A 19,812-nucleotide genomic window follows, 5' to 3' on the forward strand; every position below is an offset into this window, starting at 1 on the left:
TATATATATATATATATCTATATATATATATATATATATTAGCAGATATAAGACCACGCAGACTGTATCCAGTGTTTGCGCGTGTGCGATTAAGCAAAAGTCACTCGAATATATCTGATATACTTATGTCCTTTATGGTTTGATCCATTTTGAAACGTGTCGACTCGGCTTAAACACGAAGAGATATACAAAGTTCAGATGTCATCATCCCTCTTCCACAAATCACGTGATTTTGTGTCATTTCTAAAGTTCCTGCTCAATAAAAGGGTGAAATATATTGTCATCCACCTTTTAAAGCGTATCACAAAGTCATAAAATCAGTTTAAAATAATTTATTAAATATATTAACCGCAACTATTTAAAATAATTTACCAAATGCATTAACCTCAACTATTTAAAATCATTTACCAAATATATTAACCCAACAATTTAAAATCATTTAACAAATATGTTAACCTCAACAACTTAAAATCATCTACCAAATACATAAACCTCCACAATTTAAAATCATCTACCAAATATAGTAACCTCAACAATTGCAAATTATTTTCTAAAAACATTAACCTCCACAATTTTAAATCATTTACCAAATATATTAACTCAACCATTTAAAATCATCTACCTAATACTAAACCCTCCACGATTTAACATCATCTACCAAATATATTAACCTCACAATTAAAATCATCTACCAAATACATAAACCTCCACAATTTAAAATCATCTACCAAATATATTAACCTCAACAATTAATAATCATTAACCAAATACATTAACCTGAACCAATCATTCTGCATTGGACAAGGTCCTATGAAGACTTAAGGTGTAAACAATCACGAGAGTCAAAGACTGATTCTTCTTCTTCTTCCCTACACGTCCAGGACACCTATACCCCGTACACGACATCCTCCACGCTCTCCTCCACCCTAATCCCGGACTCCATCACTAGCGACTACCGAGAAGTCTCGCCAATCCGCTCCACAGGATACCGCCCCTCCGCAGCTACCCAGCTCATCCTCAACCGCGTGGCCCTTCGGAATTCCCCGAGGAGCTCTTTGCCACCCATGGGGAGGGTAAGGCGGTGGCTCCCAAGAACGTCGAAATCTGAGGCTGCTTCTTTTCTCGAATATAATTTTTCTTTTCGTAGCTTCTCGTTCATTTTGCGATGTGGGTTTACGTTGCTTTGCTCTTCAGTTCTTTATTTTTTGTTGTACGCTCAGTAGCCTTTATTATTATTATTATTATTATTATTATTATTATTATTTTCTTTGAAATTTAAGAACTAAGCGCTCTCCTTTCGTTATCTCGTACGTTTCAGTTTATATTTCGCTTTATGGTTAATTTATTTGGTTCACATTCGAATGCTTCATCTTTTACGAATTTGTATAATTTCCTCGTGCTTGCAAGATGTGATTTGATTGTCATTGAAACTGCTTATATTCTCGTAGCACATAGTATGTTGTGTGTAGTTGCAGCAATACCATTAGAATTAGTACCTCATTGTAACCTGAACGTCAATGAGGGAAGATGCTTTAAAATTAGTTTATATGCTTCCATTATCAAGGACAGATGATATCTTGTGTTGGGTGAATGCTTTTGAATTGTTTATCATTTGGGACCAAAAGTAGGGATAACGCCATGACCTTTTTCTTGCCAGTTCATAATCATTTCTTATGCCTCCATATTTTTTTTATTCATATGTGCCATCTACATTTTTCCCTTTCAGGACATTCATAAGGAACAGCTTCCAGTGACTCTGACATTTTGATTTGTTAATGTAGTCTGGACTTCGTTTTCATATTGATTTTATCATTATATACATGAATTTATATGCTTGTATTCACAAACATTAACCTACTAATGTCGTTTAATATCCAGTTCGCTCGACCTCGGAAATAATGCTGAAGGGGAATTATAATTAGTAAGTGTTTTGTTACCCGGGAGATTCGATCCCCTGACAGCGACAACCTACAACTTCAGTGACGCGTGCTCTACCACTCGGCTCTTGACAGTTGGAGGTTGTTGCTAATAGGGAATCGAATCTCTGAGTGACGAACCACTTACCAATTATAATTCCCCTCCAGTAGCATTTCCACGGTGGAGAAGATTGGATACCAAATGACATTTGTAGGTTAGTATTATTGAATATTAAAAAAAATGACACAGTTATATCATAAAAGTATGCTTGTATATATAGTAGATATTCAATCTTGATCACACCCCCTCAACTGCATCCAGTGTAAAACGAAAAGACTAAATCTTTAAATTCTTCAACCGCAATCATGCACGACTGTTGTCTTCGCGGAGTCACTGTTGAAACATATGACAGGAAATCCATCGACCTGAATGATGGATGCTTTTAATGGCAGGAGCAGAGAACGCATAGAGTCACGTTATCAAGTCTGTTGTTGTCACGAAGATCAGTGATCAGTCTGAGGAGGCTTCTGTCTGGAGAATAATACAGAGCATAATCGTTTATCTTTTATATTTATAGAAATATTTCATACATTTAGAGGAACATAAAATAAGATTTTTCATCTTTTCCATGTTTTAAAAGGGCTTCTTTCGATCAAATCTGGAAAGTTTTGAACATTGTTAAAAAAAAGGTTATTTTGAATAATTTCATTTATTGTAATGCAACATCCTAAACTTACCAAGTATTAGATTGAAAAATAAATTCCTGAAAATTCCCTTTAAATCCTAGAGGAAACATTAATGCCCTTGTAAATTTGAACTAGTCTGTATTTGAACACCGAATTAGCTTAGGAATTATTTCTGGATAAAAAAAAACATTACTTTAATGTATTCAATAAATACTCGAGTGATTTAGAAATTCCACTATAATTGAAGGCTGAATTACCATCTACCATCTCACATTTTCAACGAAGCAAGTCACAAAGTTCCCTATCAAACGAATCCTTGAGATGCCATCAATAACTTAGATTACAGATCATTTTTTCCTTTTCTTTTTTAATTAGTCCCGGCGTAATCGCTTTGCAAATTTGCCGAAGGGAGAGATAGAGGGAGAGGGAGAGGAAAGTATCTTATCAATATTGGAAGAGAGAATATCCAGCACCACTTTGATGAAAACAAAACTGTTCAGCCCAGAGTTTTTTCTGATTCGGATTTTCTTTTTGAAATGCTTTTCGATGCAAAGATGGTATAAAACAAAACAGTTAATTATAGTCGCAAATGTTTAATAGTTATATTTTAGTGATTCCCTGAAGACTCTCAGAAGAATATGCATTGATTTCTCTAATTAACGTAGCCATTAACTTTTGTTACTTTAGTGAAATATTGTTGGAAAACGCAAAGTTTCAACAGACATTCCTTTGCTTATTGGAGAGCGAAGCATCGCCTGGCCGTTGCAGAAATTCCTCGCATAGTGGAGTTTGATGCATCGAAACAGCTATTCACTGTGAAACTAAGCCAAACTAAACCACCTCTCCGCACAAAGGGGCCCACTTAATACTCGTAATTCATGCCGTGGAAGTTGAGGGGATGTTTGTTGTCTCTTTCTTTTTGAGGAACAAGATAACGAGAGGGACTGAAGATGTGACATGTATTTGGCAGGGGTTCGAAAGTGACCTTTGGGCTGTCACTGGCTCTGGGGCAGTGCCAAGCGGTGTTGGGTTTCACTGCTTTTAATCCCAGTACTCAGGTCTGCTCCCTCTTAGGGGGCTTATTTCCTATATATTGTTTTCATTTTGCAGTGAATGTTCAAGATTTTTTCCTTTATTTTTGACAAATATTGAAGAAACTTAAAAGGGAACTTGCCTGATCAACGTACTGTTCATATGTAGTAATGAATTGTTAAGAAGTCAGATGAATGTGAAATTTTGTGATTTAAGACATAATTTAGGTAATTAAAAATTAACTGATATCCTTCTTTTGGAACTGAAATAAATGTTTCCATTGTTTGACAAAACATTCCAATCAAGTCCTTTGCATTTTGCTTTACGATGAGAATGGACAAAAATTAAGAAGTAACCAAATCCTGTCATGTCCGTAATCAATGTTTAGATTTGCAGACAATCTTTCCCCAGCAGGATGTTCTATGTGGTCTTTGCATTCATACTGTCCCAAATTTCATCACCTTGCATCATATTCTTCACAAATGTCAGCCATGACGTCCACCACCAAAGTGTCGCAATATTATCGAGTTTGTTTCTATCTCTGGGTTCCTGGACGCGACCCATAGGTACACGTATCACCACCGCAATATTCTCTCCATCTTCCTTCACTTCCAGTGAGGAGGATTCTAAGAAGGGTGGGTCGCCAGGTGGCGTTCGGCGGGGTAAGCTTCTAGCACTCACGACTAAAAGGGTGCCGTTCTCTTCGTCTCTTTCTCGTAGTTAGCGGGAAGAGAAGAAAAGGAAGTGATCGTCAATTTACTTTTGGGAGCTGTGCATAGATTGTGTGTCATTTGTAGAATCCACGAATAACTTCAATTTCATTTGTATCTCTAATGGTAATTTGGTTATGACCATCCTGGTTTTATATTGGGAAGCTGTTGCAGAAGTTATTTGTCAATTGTGAAAGCAGTAAATAACATCAGTTTGATTGACATCTTTGTTAAAAATTCGGTCATTTGTGAATCATTCTCGAAAATACTTACGGCACAATAGTGATTAGTTCATCATGGAAAAAATTCAGTTAATCATGGAAAAGTGAACCAGCTTGAAGGGTACTGAACGAGTGCCCTATTTCCCTCCAACTTCAGAGACGAAGAGAACGTTTGCCATCGGCCCTCAGCAGCTCTTGTAGTCGAACTCAGAAGCCCTTATTATGTGACGGGTTTCTGGAAGTCATACGGGGACGACTGAATGATATATATATGTTAGACCCACTGTATGTTGTCAGATCCAATGTCAGTCTTAACCACTTGAGGTAACATTTTCTTTGAGGAAGTTGATAACCTTGAAAACGTGTGTCGTGGACAGTTGAAACCAAAATTGAAAAAACGGGGTTAATGAATACAGACTGATTATGAACCTGGGTTCTTTATATTTTAGGGCAATATCGTGGTGGGAGAGTATATGATTAATTGGTGAAAAATCATAAACGAAAAATAAGCTCAGAAATGAATAGATATGGTAATTTTGGACGAATGATGTAGGCATAGCTTAACTGACATTATAATAACTTCTAGACGAAATACGTCGAGATATTATAATTGAAGACTCACGTGACAGTCGACAGATGATCGGCAATGGCATTCGACACAAGAGCAGTTGCTTATAAATAATGTTTTGCAGACTCACTGTTACTGCGGGGCAGACATTAACAATTTACTTTGCTTAATCTTAACCACCTGATGGCTACGATTTGCTCTTTTAACCAGCAATTAGCAATTAATAGTGCAACTAGTGCAACTGCAACTCTTTCATATTGTATGGAACGTCCTGCAAATGGCAATACAACTTCAGCGTAGCTTTATGTAAAGTATGTCACTTGCAATGATTAATCATGTAAATGCAGCCTGACTGACTCTACGCTCTGAATAACTGTGCAATTAATATTGCAACCGCAAATTGAATATCTGTCCTGACAACGTGCTCCTAAGTTGAACTAATATAAAGCTTCCAGTTTGTTTCATTAGTTCTGCAGACCACGAAAACCGTCTTAATTAATTAGCATTTAAAATCCTAACCGATATAGGTCATAGAATTCTTCGTTTCTTTCTTTAACAACGCCAGTTAGAAGATCTTGTTATTTAAAAGCTTCTTTTTGTTATTACGGTTACCTGGAATTACGCTAACTGTGCTTTGTACTAATATTCTACGCTCAACAATTATATATATATATATATATATATATATATATATATATATATATATATATATATATATATATATATATATATACACACACACACACATTATATATATATATATATATATATATATATATATATATATATATATTTATGTATATACATATATATTCATTCCCATTTTCCCATTTAACATATATGCACATATGTATGGTGCTCCCATTCTTAAGTAGTGTGACATCATATTTTAAACACCTTTCACCCTCTGTGTGTTGTTTATTTCACTTCATTTTGTGTTGTGCTTTTCGCTGTATGGGAAATCCAACCTTGTTTTTATTGTTTTGCAAAAACAAACCATTCATTCGAGACTTCATTCCGACTAAAACCGTAGTGGTTCCATCCACGAACATCTTAATTTTTTCTGGCAGAAGCAAAATTATATTACTGCTTTATTTTCAGTTGGCATGCGTCTGTCTGTCTGTCCGTCTTATTCTTTCCATTTTGAAATATTGCGAATATGTTGAATCTTTTGCTCTTCCATTTCGATCAAGTGTCCTTTCGAAGGATATTTATAATGACGTGCTTTTTTCTACACCTTAGGGATACCCTCCTATGGGCCCCCCACCCCGTATGGTCCCTAGGATGGGCCCACCCCCTCCTTCTTATTACGACTACGATTATGGCTATGGAGGTGGCTACGGCGGCTACGGTGGTTATGGCTACGGCTACCCCCCACCCCCACCCAGGATGAGGTGAGTGAGGGTCTGAAGATGTCTTTTCGTAAAGTGCCATTTATTAAATGCTAATTTGTTTATCTCTCTGAATTATAAATAGTTGAACGTTATATCCTTTTACATTCATATTTTGTTATCTATAAGTCTCTCCTGTTCAGCGATATTTGGATGCTAAATACCTCTTATTTTTTCCAGCCGCTATGACACTTACCTGGACGAAGATTTGCCTGAGCACACCTACACTCCACGCCACCGCTCGAGGATGCCCGACTCCCTGAACGACATGGACATGCGAGATAAAGTAGGTCCTCCTTTTTCTTCTATCCTTGGCGGTACATTCGCAGATTCGAACCGTTCTGTGAGCTAATGCCATCACTTACCTAGGAATAATTGCGAATTTTAAACATCTTTGGTTTTTGCAATTAATTCTCTTCTCCATGGGGATTGTTTATTATTTGATCATGTGTCACGACCCCTCCAGACTGTTGTACAAACCTTTCTGTGCCTCAGCAGCATCAACTTGGTCCCCTGAGCCTTTTCGGAGTTTTCCTGCGCCATTGCTTGACTTGACTAAATATAGATGCATTACCAGTTCACGAAACTTGCTTGTTAATATAGGGGATATTGAATTAATCCATTTATTAGCCATGAGATATTCGAGAAAGAGAAAGTCTGCTCGTCTCGAATTTTGCTTATAATCATCAGCTCTAAACCGTTTGTATACCAAGCATGTAAGCTAAAGGAGATTTGCTTCAGATGGAAAACCTTCAAGTTTTAGCCGTGATTGTGACTCTTGCAATAATACAATATCTGAAGATAAACTTTGATGTAAGGATATTGTGTACAGTTAAGTTAGCTGTTATGAGAAATCATCATAAAAAAATAATCGTTGGCGTCAAATCTGTATGATAACCAATAAAGACCTGCTATACATTATGAAGTAGCAGTTTGCTAAAAAGTTGACAGATTTTTCTTATAAAAAAAATTAAGTAATTCTTTTGTTTTGTTTTGCACGAGTCATTCTCATGGCAAAAGCACTTGTCTCGATGAGTGCTGACAAATGATGATGCCACCTTGCTTCCAGAATTGTGATAATTGTTGTCCTCCCATTTTTCTTAACCGCAGTGGATTGCAGCATCTCCCTCACCCAAGGCTCGATGGTTGCCATCTTGCCTTCCCATTAAAAAAAAAAAAAGTATTTGTACTTTTGGTGTAAACCGAGACGAAGTCCCTCCCGCACATGGCGTGTTTGAAATTTGTTTGTTTGTGTCTTTTTCCGTGACTCAGATCGTCTCCTCCACCACAACCACCACCTCCACCACAACCCCAACAAAGGTCACAAGCTACAACAGAAGCAAATCCCCGACGTGTGTAAGTCTTAATGCCTGCCTGGTTCCTCTCTCCACTCAAATAAGATTAATTTCACAGAGCTTCATTATGCTAAGATCTGCAGCACTGTGTCAACATTGGATATATGAGCTAATTATCTTCAGAGAAGCAAATAAAGCTAGGATATAATTTCATTTAGGTTAAATTCATTGCAGTAAAATGCAAGAAAATAATATAAAAAAACTTAGATTATACTCAGTATGACTGATACGTATCTCATTAAGAAGTGGTTGATGTTCGATTCCCTGGGCGAGACTTTGTTTTGATTTGAGATTAAATGGTAAGCATTACCCCTTCCCCTGGTCTTCCTGGTAACCCATGAGTTGGGTCTCAGCATAATTCCAAGACACTGAAATGGGCACTTGCTCTCTGAGGAATGCTTTTTGATGGCGTCTTTTGACTCAGTGTGGATGCTGATTTGAGTTCATTTTGACATCTTGAAATAAAAGTAAAACTCACAGGAAAAGTATAAAAATCTGTACTGGGGCTATTAAGAAATGTGATTGTTCCAGCATAAATGTTTGTTGTAAATATAAATGCTTTGTAAGCAGTATAAAAATGGGATTTCTATCTTGAAATTTCATTCATAAAATAATTATAAAAACATCACTCAAAATTTTTCAGCTCTCTCTCTCTCTCTCTCTCTCTCTCTCTCTCTCTCTCTCTCTCTCTCTCTCTCTCTCTCTCTCTCTCTGAGCAACTTTCTATCAAACATATTGTCTTATGTATGTTGATAACAGTGGGATCGTAGTGGAAATTATTTTAAAAAAATTTGAATGATGTAATATTTGATTTAATAAATGAACAACGTAAATTGAGCTGCAGAATATAAAATGTATCTTAAATATAAAATTTTAAAATTTTTTTTACTTAAGTGTATTAAGGACACTTTTGCAAGATACCAGAATGAACCAAATCAGGTATCCCCATTTTGTGCTCTCTGACTTGTGGTTTCTTCTGTTGCTTTTGAAAACAAGATATGCAATGGTTACTCCATGTTCTATCACATGGACATGACTAGCTTATACTGAAGCTAGGAATCACAATATTTTTGTTTAATGAAAAGTCATTTTTGGAGACTAATATTGAACACTAACTGAGTGTTACAGTGCTTTCATTTTTGTATAATGTGTCATAGCATAACATGCAATGGATGGCTTTGTGTGTTTGTATACTTGCGCCTCAGATATGCTCCAAAGTTCACAATAAATCAGTCACACAATTCTATTAGATTCCATACAGATATGAGGGTATATAACCCGTATAAGTCTAGTACTTTTCAAATCTTAGCATAATGCTCTACACTGTTCCATACTTCCAAATTTGTTGCCCTGTTTTCCGTACCTCTCTTTCCGGTTGGCACATTTTTTTTAGTACTTAATATTTTCAGTTTTGACTTTGTAGGTACCAAGGCCCTGCGGACGATAATTTTTGTCTAGCATTATATTGGTAGTTCCTTAGACATTTTTCACGACCAGCGTCTGCCTTTTGTAGATTCTTAGCATTCCCTGTACATGAGACGTTTCCCCTGGAATGTTACCAACCCTCTTTAATTTTACATTAGCAATCTTTTGTGGTGAATGTAGTTACTGTACCAAACCGGGACTGACCGTATGCCTAATTTATCTGTAGAGTCAATTTGGGCAGATGAGTAAGCGTTCTTATCTGGTATCAGGACGTAATCATCTTTTATTATTAGACTACCTGGCATTCTGCCTTCAATTTACCACATATCAGGGCTCTCTTATCTCCATTCTATCTTGCTTATCTCCCTCTCTCGTCTTTATGACACTTTGTTCCCCCCCCCCTCCCCCCTCGCCCCTTCACATCTCAGGATGGAGTTTCATGTGCTGATGTATGATACCATATGGTGAGACATGTCATTCAGTACTATCACAATATATATATATATATATATATATATATATATATATATATATATATACATATATATATATATATATACTATATATATATATATATATATATATATATATATATATATATATATATATATATATATATATATATATATCCACATCTTTACACACACAACTGTTACTAATATTTCCTATTGCTTTTTTTCATTTTATTTTTTAGTTCCAGATAGCTTTTTTTTATTTTGCCTGCAGTTTTTATTTACTTTTTTTGTGCATTTTCTTAATTTTCCCTCATGTACTTATATTTCCCCATTTGCCCTGTTACCAATTCACTCGCTTTTATTTCAGTTGGCTTAGCACCAGACCTTATTCCAATAACAGTATTTGTGTTCTCTTTTTATTTTGGCTGCACCATTTTTTTTTTACTCTCCCTGCTTTTATTTCAGGTATCTTATTTATTATTTTAATGTTCCCAACAAACTATTATTGATTTCACTGTATTCTCGGTTGACTCCCCGTACCTTATTCAAAAGCCATTTTTATTTTGACTACATGATATGAGTCTCGTGACCAGCCCCGTAAAGAAATGTTAATTCTACCTTGGTTGATTTTAATTGTATTGAATCGGAACGCTTTTTATTTTATAGTCCCTTCCCCTTATCCTCCTGCTTTAATCTGTTTAATCCTCCTGTATTTAATTTATCTCTGATTTCCCTTATCCTATCATTATTGATCCTTTCTTACATTTCATTTTGGTTATTTTCACATTGCACTTAAATACCATCATTACAGCCACCTACTCTGATTGCACTTAGCTTACATTAAGTTGGACTCCTCTCCCTGCTTTCATTTTAGTTATGCTTTCATTTTAGTTATGCTTTTCTTTGAGTTATATTAACCATACTTTTCTGCTTTTATTTTTCTTACTTGTGAATGAATCATCCTTTGCTGTATGAAGTGTTGTCTCAGTATTTTGATTTCTCTAGGACTAATTTATCAGTTGACTAACTTTCACTTTTTTTAGAAATTGTAGTTGCTTGTTATTTAATGAAGTTTTATTTAGTAAAAAGCAATGAATATTTGTAAATATAAAACTCCTGTTGAATCTTTGGTTCTTTAGTTTTCCTTCTTTTCTGTTGCTATAAGTTTGTTTTATTTTGTTTGGCAAAAACTCGTACGTATTCCTTACTCTGATCTATATCAAGTGAATATAAGAAGGCATATTTATTCTTATGTAATGCAAGTTCTAAAGCCATGGTCATGTAATCGTTTGTCACGAACCAGATACCAATTATTTTCATTTGGAATGTTGCTTCTGTCATATGATTACTACCCTTAAGGTAATATCTCAATGATAAATTGTAGTTTGTTAAAAGTGTTAATGTAACATGCATCAGTATTTTGTTGAGCAAAATTCAACTCGTGCAGTCGTTCACACTCATTCATTGATTAAAAATTGATAACCTCCTTCCTATATTCACTGCTGCCACTTTTTACTCTAAAACGGATATCAGACTTATTCAACAAATTAAACAAATTCTGGTAAAATATTAATCACCAAACACTTTTTTTCTTCAAGTGATTGTTGTGGGGAACATGAATATATTTGGTTTGTTTAATGAGTATGTTTATTTACATGTATTTTGTGATTATTTATAGGAGCAATACTTACCATGACATGTTTATATTGTATACTATTCATTTATTTGGAAGAGCATTGGCATATTTGACCAACAGCGCTGCATCTACTGTACACTGACTTTCTGTGCTTCATGACTGCCATAGAAATCGTTATGTTTAACACTCTTTGGTGGTCAGCTTAGTTCATGCATCTCTGTCATGTTTTGTCGTAACGATTCTCAATAATCCGTTCTTGTGTTACTTTAGGTGAAGCTATAAGCTTCTGACACCGACTTCTGATATTTTTCTTTCATGACTTTTTTTTGTGAAAGATTTTTTTCCTTAAGCAAAATTAACAGTTGGAAACTTTCCCGCTAAATGGGATTAGTGTGTAGCAACGAAGCACTTTTTTGACTTGATGACCAGAAGGCTCTTAAGATGCCTGACTTCTCTCTCTGCTGTAGAGGCATGTAACCACGATTGTAAAGCGCTGTAGCTTCAGCCACTAACCTACTAACGTCCTCAGGGAGCACCAGCACACCACCACCACCACCACCAAGCACTGGTGCCCATGCCACCTCCTTCAGTAGCTGCCCTCCGCGACCTCCCACCCATGTCAGTCAATGACGTGGACGATTCATATCTTGAGCAGCCACGCCGTCTCCGTAAGGCGCACCTACAGAGCTCCCCAGGAATCGAACCCCCCGCCCACTTACACGTCCCAGGGGAGACTGAGGGTGACCGCCACCTGGCTAAGTTGCAAGCCCGTTATCCAAGTCTCTCTGAACCACAGATGCTCCAGGATCACGTGGATAACATGAGGATCCGTCTCAAGTCCATCGCCTTCTCCCTCGACCCATCAGGACCCGTCCCGGAAATCATCGTTCCAGAGAGAAGGAAGTGAGTTCTTGGTCTTGTGGTGGTTTTGGGGCATGGGGAAGTTTTGGGACACTGGGAAAATTTTGGGTTATAGGGAAGTTTTAGATTATGTGGAGAGTTTGGGGCAATGAGAAATTTTTGGGTCAAAGGTACAGTTTTTGGGCCCTGGGAAACGTTTTGGTCATTGAGAAAGTCTTGGGTCATAGAGAAAGTTTTGGGGCATTCGGAAAGTTTGAGAGCATAGAGAAAGTTTTGGGGCATTCGGAAAGTTTTGGGTCATAGGGAAAGTTTTGGGGAATTGGGAAATTTTTGTGGCATAGAGAAAGTTTTGGGGCATTCGGAAAGTTTTGGGTCGTAGGGAAAGTTTTGAGGAATTGGGAAATTTTTGTGGCATAGAGAAAGTTTTGGGGCATTCGGAAAGTTTGAAGGCATAGAGAAAGCTTTGTGGCATTGCGAAAGTTCTGGGGCATTGGGAAAGTTTGAGGGCATAGAGAAAGTTTTGGGGCATTGGGAAAGTTTGAGAATAGAGAAAGGTTTTTGTGGACATTCGGAAAAGTTTTGGGTCATAGGGAAGTTTTGGGAATTGGGAAATTTTTTTGGCATAGAGAAAAGTTTTGGGGCATTCGGAAAGTTTGAAGGCATTAGAGAAAGCTTTGTGGCATTTTGCGAAAAGTTCTGGGGTGGGGAATTTTGGGAAAGGGTTTTGAGGGGCATTGGGAAAGTTTGAGGGCATAGGGAATGTTTGAGGGCATAGAGAAAGTTTTGGGGCACTGGGAAAGTTTTGGGGAGACAGCACCTAACCTTTAAGTATCGTCTGCCTTTTACCACTTGTCCATTACTGTCCAACTTCTTTCACTTTCCCTGTGAAATGATAATACTACTTTCTGATATAATCTGTGTGCGAATTATGCCTTTAACTCTCAACCTTTCATTCATAAATTTGGGCGTTTTTCCGAATTAACCAGACTCTCGTTTCAACAGGGCTGGCGCTGCTGCCGCCGACGGAGACAAGGCTTACTCCAAGGGTGAGAAAAAAATCGAAATAATTGTTGACATTTTCAAGTCCTCTTAAGATGTCTGGAAAGATTTCAGTTATTGACTGGATTAAAGTAGATATTTCTTAAATATTCTGATATAATGTTCAGTACTTACCATTATTATATATTACTGTTAAGAATATTGAAAGAATTACAGGACACTAGATTAAAGTAAATTCAATGTGGAAAAGCCCACCACTTTGTTACTTGAGCAAATTAGAATTCCATGCACACATATCTCAAGGCACAAAATATTTGAATTCTATTGATGCCGATTGCACAAGCATATACATATCATTGTTTCTCTATGATTAAGGCATAACCATGAATAACCATAATACGTTTCCCCCCTCCCTGACCCCATGACTGTGAATGAATGAGAGCGAGTGAGTGAGACGGAACATTGAGTGAGTGCTCACCGACTTTGTCTCCCAGGTGTAGCACGAGACACATGCATATATATATCTCTCTGTATATAAATATTTCTTGTACATGTATATAATGCCGAGAGCTGGGTACACAGGGCCCAGGCATTTTGCTTGTGTCGAATTTGCCGGAGGCCAACCGCTGTGGAGGCGACGGGCCCGGGCCCGCTACCCGTCCGACGACCCCGAAAGCGTGACCCGGACGACCGAGGAGACCATCAAGAATCAGGAAGAGAAGCCTGGTAGGTCCCCACTGCTCGCCCTTCAGTCTCGAACTGGTTCATCATCACACTGTACTTTCCATATATATATTTTCTCTTCCGCATACATCTGCTGCCACTTCGTTTTCCATTTTCCGTTTTCTATTTTCCTCCTCTTCTTTTCGTTCTGTGCCTTACGAGAGAAGATTGAAAAGAACAACTGCTGTTCATGTTTAACATTAGAATTTATATCTACATATATTCATATTAAGCAGGGAAATGCAGTGATAACAGTGGGGGCCAGTTGGACGAGAAAGTAGATGAATTTACCCAGCAATATAGAAACTAAATACATATTGTTTGAAACTTAAATACATATTTTTCAATGACAAACAGCCTTAGTTGCAAATGTATTTCGGTAAGGCACAGAGAACCGGCGTTTGTTTCCATATTTCTGAAAAATCACCGACGAGACCTGATTGCGACAGGGGGCGTGTTCCTCTTTTCAGAAGATCGGGGAACAAACGCCCACGAACCATTTCTTCGACTGCTGACACACACGGAATTCTTTGCACTTACGCGCGCTTTTCTTTGCAATTACGCGCGCTTTTCATTATTTCTTTCTTTAGGTTTTAACTCTCTCTCTCTCTCTCTCTCTCTCTCTCTCTCTCTCTCTCTCTCTCTCTCTCATCTGTACAAAAACTGCCGGTTCGTCTGTCTTTAAATCTCTTTATTATCTCTGTATTTTCTCTTTATTATCTTTATTATCCTTTCCATCAACACCTTCCTGCTTTCTCTGCTTGCCATGCTGCTGCCGCTGCTGCTGCTGCTGCTGTTACAACTGCTGCTAAAGCTGCTGTGTTTGGTACCGCAACTTATCTCCTAATTACCTCTCCTGTGTTGATGTCTCTTTTACTCGTGTATGTGTATCTGTATTTACATTGTGTATGTATACTCTTATATGTATTTATATATGTGTATGTATCTAAGTGCGTCTGCATTGAAGTATGTATGTGTACGTATGCCTAGTGTAATGCATTTACACATTTCTATGTATTTATCGCTGTCAAATGACGGAAAGCTTAATCGTGTCTTTCCCAGCGAGAATTAGAGTACATACGTAAGCGGGAAAATATAGTGGAAATTCCTCCATTCATCAAAACGAGACTGGCCCTTTTATGCTAAGGAGATGCAAATGAATGAGAGAGCTGTCAATATATATGGTAATATTCGCCTTCGCGCCAATTCTCATTTAACCTTTGCAAAGGTCACTTTTCAGACTGTGTAAACATATTTACGTAGCGTAGCTCATAACTTCGGGTAAAAGAGAATATGCATCAAGGAAACATTGTTTGTCTGGAACAGCGTTGTGTCTGGGGCCAGTTATAGCAAAGATATCACTTCGTAGAGTTTAGTTTTTTAATTATAATGGCCTCTCTTATAATATTATGAATTTCTAATGGAGCGAGACGGATACGAGATCTTAAAACGAATACATATGAGCTGTTTCCAAATTTGTAGTCGATTTTTTTATTCCAGTTTTGTTAACAAGTTAATGAAATTTGTATCGAGTTCCAAAGGCTCAAATATATATCCATCAATTTGCTATTGCGGAACGATTGTTCTTTAGAAATATCTTTAATTTTAGTCATGAAAACGTCTGTATTTTCACAAGGAAGGTTTCAAAGGATTTTTCAGTATAAGGCTTAAATGCAATGAAGCAAATTCGCTAAAGATTATGAAGGTCTTAAAATGACTGCGATTTCTCGTCAACGAAAAACTTGTGCAGACTGAAGAGGCTTTTAGTGACAGCAGTTGACTGTACCAAAGATCTCTTTTGCATGACATCAAGCCTTTTGCTTCGCTTCATTAAAAACAATGTGAATTGTGAAGAGTATGAGCTTTTATAATAGAAAAAGTCATCATCATCAACATCAAAAGTTATCAATCCGCATACCGGAAGCTTATAAGATTTTGAAAGCATCAATCTTGATTATAACTGAACTTAATTAACAAAAAGAAGTTTCTTACTTCTATTTCCAATAATATGAATTAACAGTTCTCAACATTATGTTATTTTCATTTATTTCTCATAATAATGTCATATCATTGGGGTTAGTGTCACAGTCGTTTGCTTATTAAGTAATTCATATGAGTATGTATGTATGTATGTATGTGTGTATGTATGTATGTATGTGTGTATGTATGTTATGAAGAAGATTCTTGCAAAGAGTAACGCATAGAAATTTGTCATGAGGGTTAGATAGATAAGCAGGTAGTGTTATAGACCTGCCGATACTTACATAAATATTACATGTGTATATTAGGTAGTTAACGAAATATCTATAAACTTACATGTACATTCATTAATAAACTGCTTTGAACGCTCTCATAACCCTGATGATATGATTATGCTGTGTCAGCAAACATGTTTAATAACATCTAATAAATAAAAGCTACTTTCATAACGCATAATATCTTACATTTCTTTTTATATTATATTTAATTTCATACTGTTTTGCCTTCAGTAAGTAACACTTTCACTTTTTGTATCAAGTTTTTTCTTTATTTTCTTCTTAACTTGAAGATAGCATAACTTTTCTTTTATTTTCTTAATTTTCAAAGGACAACCCATATTTAGATTTCCAAGAAATACTTCTAAAATGCATAGCTCTCGAAAGAAGAATACTCTATTGCCTTCTCTATCATCTGTTTCGGCTAATATATCAATTTATCGCATTATTTATTCTATATTATGAGGACTTTCGTTTTGTTTCACCTTTCTATAAATAACGAAAATAATACTTCTCGGTAACTTGAAATTCCGAAAATAATGTTTTCAATAACAGAGGTCTTTAGCCTGACTCAAAAACCACACACGAAACGTCGACTGTACTATGCAGTTATAAATAAATAGTATGAACTGAGATAGATAGAGAGTTAGAGAATAGAAAAATACCTGCAGATGATTGTGTCAAAAACGCCAGAAGTCAGGCAGAGACTCCAAGATCGAAGGAGAAACCGATGGGGGTAGATCATGGAGTGGGAGGAGAAAGGAAGACGCAGAGGCTGTGATAGTTACCACGTTATGTAAATCCTGTGTTTGTGGGTGGTGAAGTTTGGTATACCAATTTGAACAGGAAACTCCTCGTGGAGTTTCCTCTTCTTTTGTTTTCTTTCTTGAGTTTATCTTGGCAATGTTCGCTTTTTCTCTGTGTCGGTGTGCCCTATCACTCTGTCAGAGTCAGTCTTGTGTGTTCGTCTGTACCCTGCTTCTAAATATTAAGTCCACGTACACTACTTAATTTGGTATTAAAATATAAGATATCAAAGCCGGAAACCATAACTCGTTGGCCAGTAAATGCTGCAGCATCCCTTGCCTGAATTCCGTGTGTTCTCTTACTTGTGTCTTTTTTCCCCATTATTCCTTAAGAAAGGAAAACTGAGACTTCTGAATGCCCCATCTTACCTTCTGGTTAGTCTCAGAAGAGACTGGACCTCTTCTTCTACATATCAGTGTTTCTCTTGTTGATGTCCAGCCTTATCAGCTCCCTTCCTCACTGCTCTTATTTATCACCACGACTAGACTGTCACATATAACACGTATACCGTATACATAACACGCCTTGCTTCTGAAAGACCAAAAGAAACGAGTTCGCACTGAAAGAGGTTATAGAGTGAAAGGAGAATAACAGCTATTAGTGAAGAGCGTGACTAGAATGACGGAGACGTCCCCCGGGACGAGACCTGAGCGGAGGGGATGAACTTATTATGATGAGGGTCTTTCCCGAACGAGGTCAGTAAAACTTTTTGGGGTAACCTTGACAGCTCTGGACTTCACCGAGCTCCCCAAGCTGGCCTCCCGCAGGCAGCGTTACTACCCTGAAGACGAATACCTCAAGGACAACCTTAGGATCAAGTGTCTCAGCCACTACAAGACCACGCGTACTGCCGCCGGTAAGTCTTCCAGTCAGGCCTTCGTCGGCGCTCATGAGCAGTTGCAGAGAGAACTTTCAAAATATGACACACACAAATCTATCAACTATGTGACTTTAGATGTAGTTCATAGACTGGTATGCGATGTTCTTGATGATACGTTAGTAAGAAATTATACTGCTTTACCAAAGGAGTCGGTGTTGGTCTTGGGATTTTGAGTTCCTTGTTGACTATGAGCATTATCGTTTTGTAACAGTATGCCGTAACGAGCAGATACAACGCTATGATATCCTTCTCGGTTTAGAAGGGATGACAATGAGTACTTTATAGAGCAACGTCCCGAAATGTAGGAAAGATGGTTCGTGTAAGTTCGAAAATGGAAAAGATTGACGTTTAATGCTTGAAACTGAAAAGCAGAAACAGGAAACTTAACAGGAAACATGACCGACTGATGCCCAAAAGCCGCAAATAGTAGATGGGTTGTCTGAGAAATATTTCTCCCTTCAAGTCAAGGTATTATGATTTTTTGGTTCTGTTTATGATTTCTTTATCGTTTCCAGATTTATTTTCCACTTCTTACTACTAACCCCGTGAACTAAATCATGCTCACCTAACACCAGCTTAACACTGGCTCTAAAAGGACGTACTAACCTAACACTCAGTCCTATAGTCACCTTTGTATGCTGAAGATGTTTCGGTAGAGAAATAATAGTTTTATGGTGTCAGTAGTATTTAGGAAATTTAGTAATAGTCTACAGTATCATCTCTTATCTTATTTAAATTCATATTTATATAATTTTCAAACAGACTTTCATCTGTTATTTTTTTTCTGTGCACTAGCTAAGAAAAAGTACTACAGTTAAACAAAAGAAATTTAAGACTCTTTTATCTTTGTATAAATCAGTGAAATGAGATACTTTGTCATGAAACATCCCAACTCCTTATTTTGTAATCAAATTTATTTTCAAGTTTTCACATCATACAACCATTTGGTAAATGGTAATTAATTCACTAGTTATATACTTCAAAGGGCCATGAGGTCTCAAGTTACTTCAGTAATGAGTAAAGTAGTCTAGGGATTATTGCCTCAGTTTTCGTTCACATTGAACCACGGCCCACCATACATATTGCATGATAGACCATCACCTCCCCACCACACGATGTCATCGAACTGTCCCGTTACCGCACCATGTGACTTACCCTCTCCCCCAAATCCTCCCCCTTGCACCGTCAGAGAAAGACAAGGAGAAACTGATCCTGAGGGACCGACTGTCCAATCGGATCCACCAGTTTTTCAACGAAACCATGACCGCCGATCAGTTCGGGAAGTACCTGAAGAATTACAGGAACCCAGAAAACAAACCACCTCCACTGAAGCGTAAGTATATACTTTGGGCGAAGACCCACGAAGGTGACCGTGGGTCAGGTCTCTCTCTCTCTCGGGCGTCTCCGGAGTAAACGAACTGGTCCTTGACTTATTGTTTCTCATCCAGCGCGTAGATTTTAACCTGCTGAATTACAAGTGTAGATCGGCTTTTAGAGGAACTTTATGATGGGATTATTCTGGCTTTTTGTAACTAGCAGGTCTTCAACGTAGTAAGTCATCACGAAGAATCCCAAGGTGTTTTGGTAGAGGCTTTTGGGCAATTTGCAATAAACCAAAGTGAAATTTTAGTAACGGAGTCTTGTATCTAATACTTTCGCTGCTCTCATCTGCTTTCTTTCGAAAAGTGCTCAGAAGCATTAAGCGTGAAATATCTTTAAAGATCTCGGTTTCCTTTGGTTAATGTGCAACACTAGTGCATGCATAAAAAACAACTCGGACTACGTCAATTATATAGGTCGTCTGGAAGGGCAAAACTCACACTAGGATGCGTAAGTAAATTTTGTTAAATATCTCTATTTCTGTTGTATCTTGCAAGAACGATGGTTGCAT

General features: G+C 37.3%; 1 protein-coding gene across 39 annotated transcripts in view; it reads left to right on the plus strand.

The window, feature by feature from the left end:
* LOC135207976 (fibrous sheath CABYR-binding protein-like) overlaps window positions 1-19,812 on the plus strand; it is a 99,668-nt gene that overhangs the window by 45,951 nt on the left and 33,905 nt on the right. For 19 of the 39 annotated variants that reach the window (XM_064240011.1, XM_064240016.1, XM_064240018.1 and 16 more), the window contains 9 exons: window positions 882-1,073; window positions 4,202-4,297; window positions 6,377-6,528; window positions 6,706-6,811; window positions 7,798-7,881; window positions 11,926-12,299; window positions 13,260-13,303; window positions 13,839-13,982; window positions 19,111-19,254. In XM_064240011.1, the coding sequence (XP_064096081.1) occupies window positions 882-1,073; window positions 4,202-4,297; window positions 6,377-6,528; window positions 6,706-6,811; window positions 7,798-7,881; window positions 11,926-12,299; window positions 13,260-13,303; window positions 13,839-13,982; window positions 19,111-19,254 (1,336 nt within the window). Of the gene's footprint in view, window positions 1-881; window positions 1,074-4,201; window positions 4,298-6,376; window positions 6,529-6,705; window positions 6,812-7,797; window positions 7,882-11,925; window positions 12,300-13,259; window positions 13,304-13,838; window positions 13,983-17,768; window positions 17,898-19,110; window positions 19,255-19,812 lie in introns of all 39 variants that reach the window. The other 20 variants (XM_064240021.1, XM_064240023.1, XM_064240024.1 and 17 more) reach the window with 9 other exon arrangements.

The sequence above is a fragment of the Macrobrachium nipponense genome, chromosome 34 (assembly GCF_015104395.2).
Source record: "Macrobrachium nipponense isolate FS-2020 chromosome 34, ASM1510439v2, whole genome shotgun sequence".
NCBI lineage: Eukaryota > Metazoa > Arthropoda > Malacostraca > Decapoda > Palaemonidae > Macrobrachium > Macrobrachium nipponense.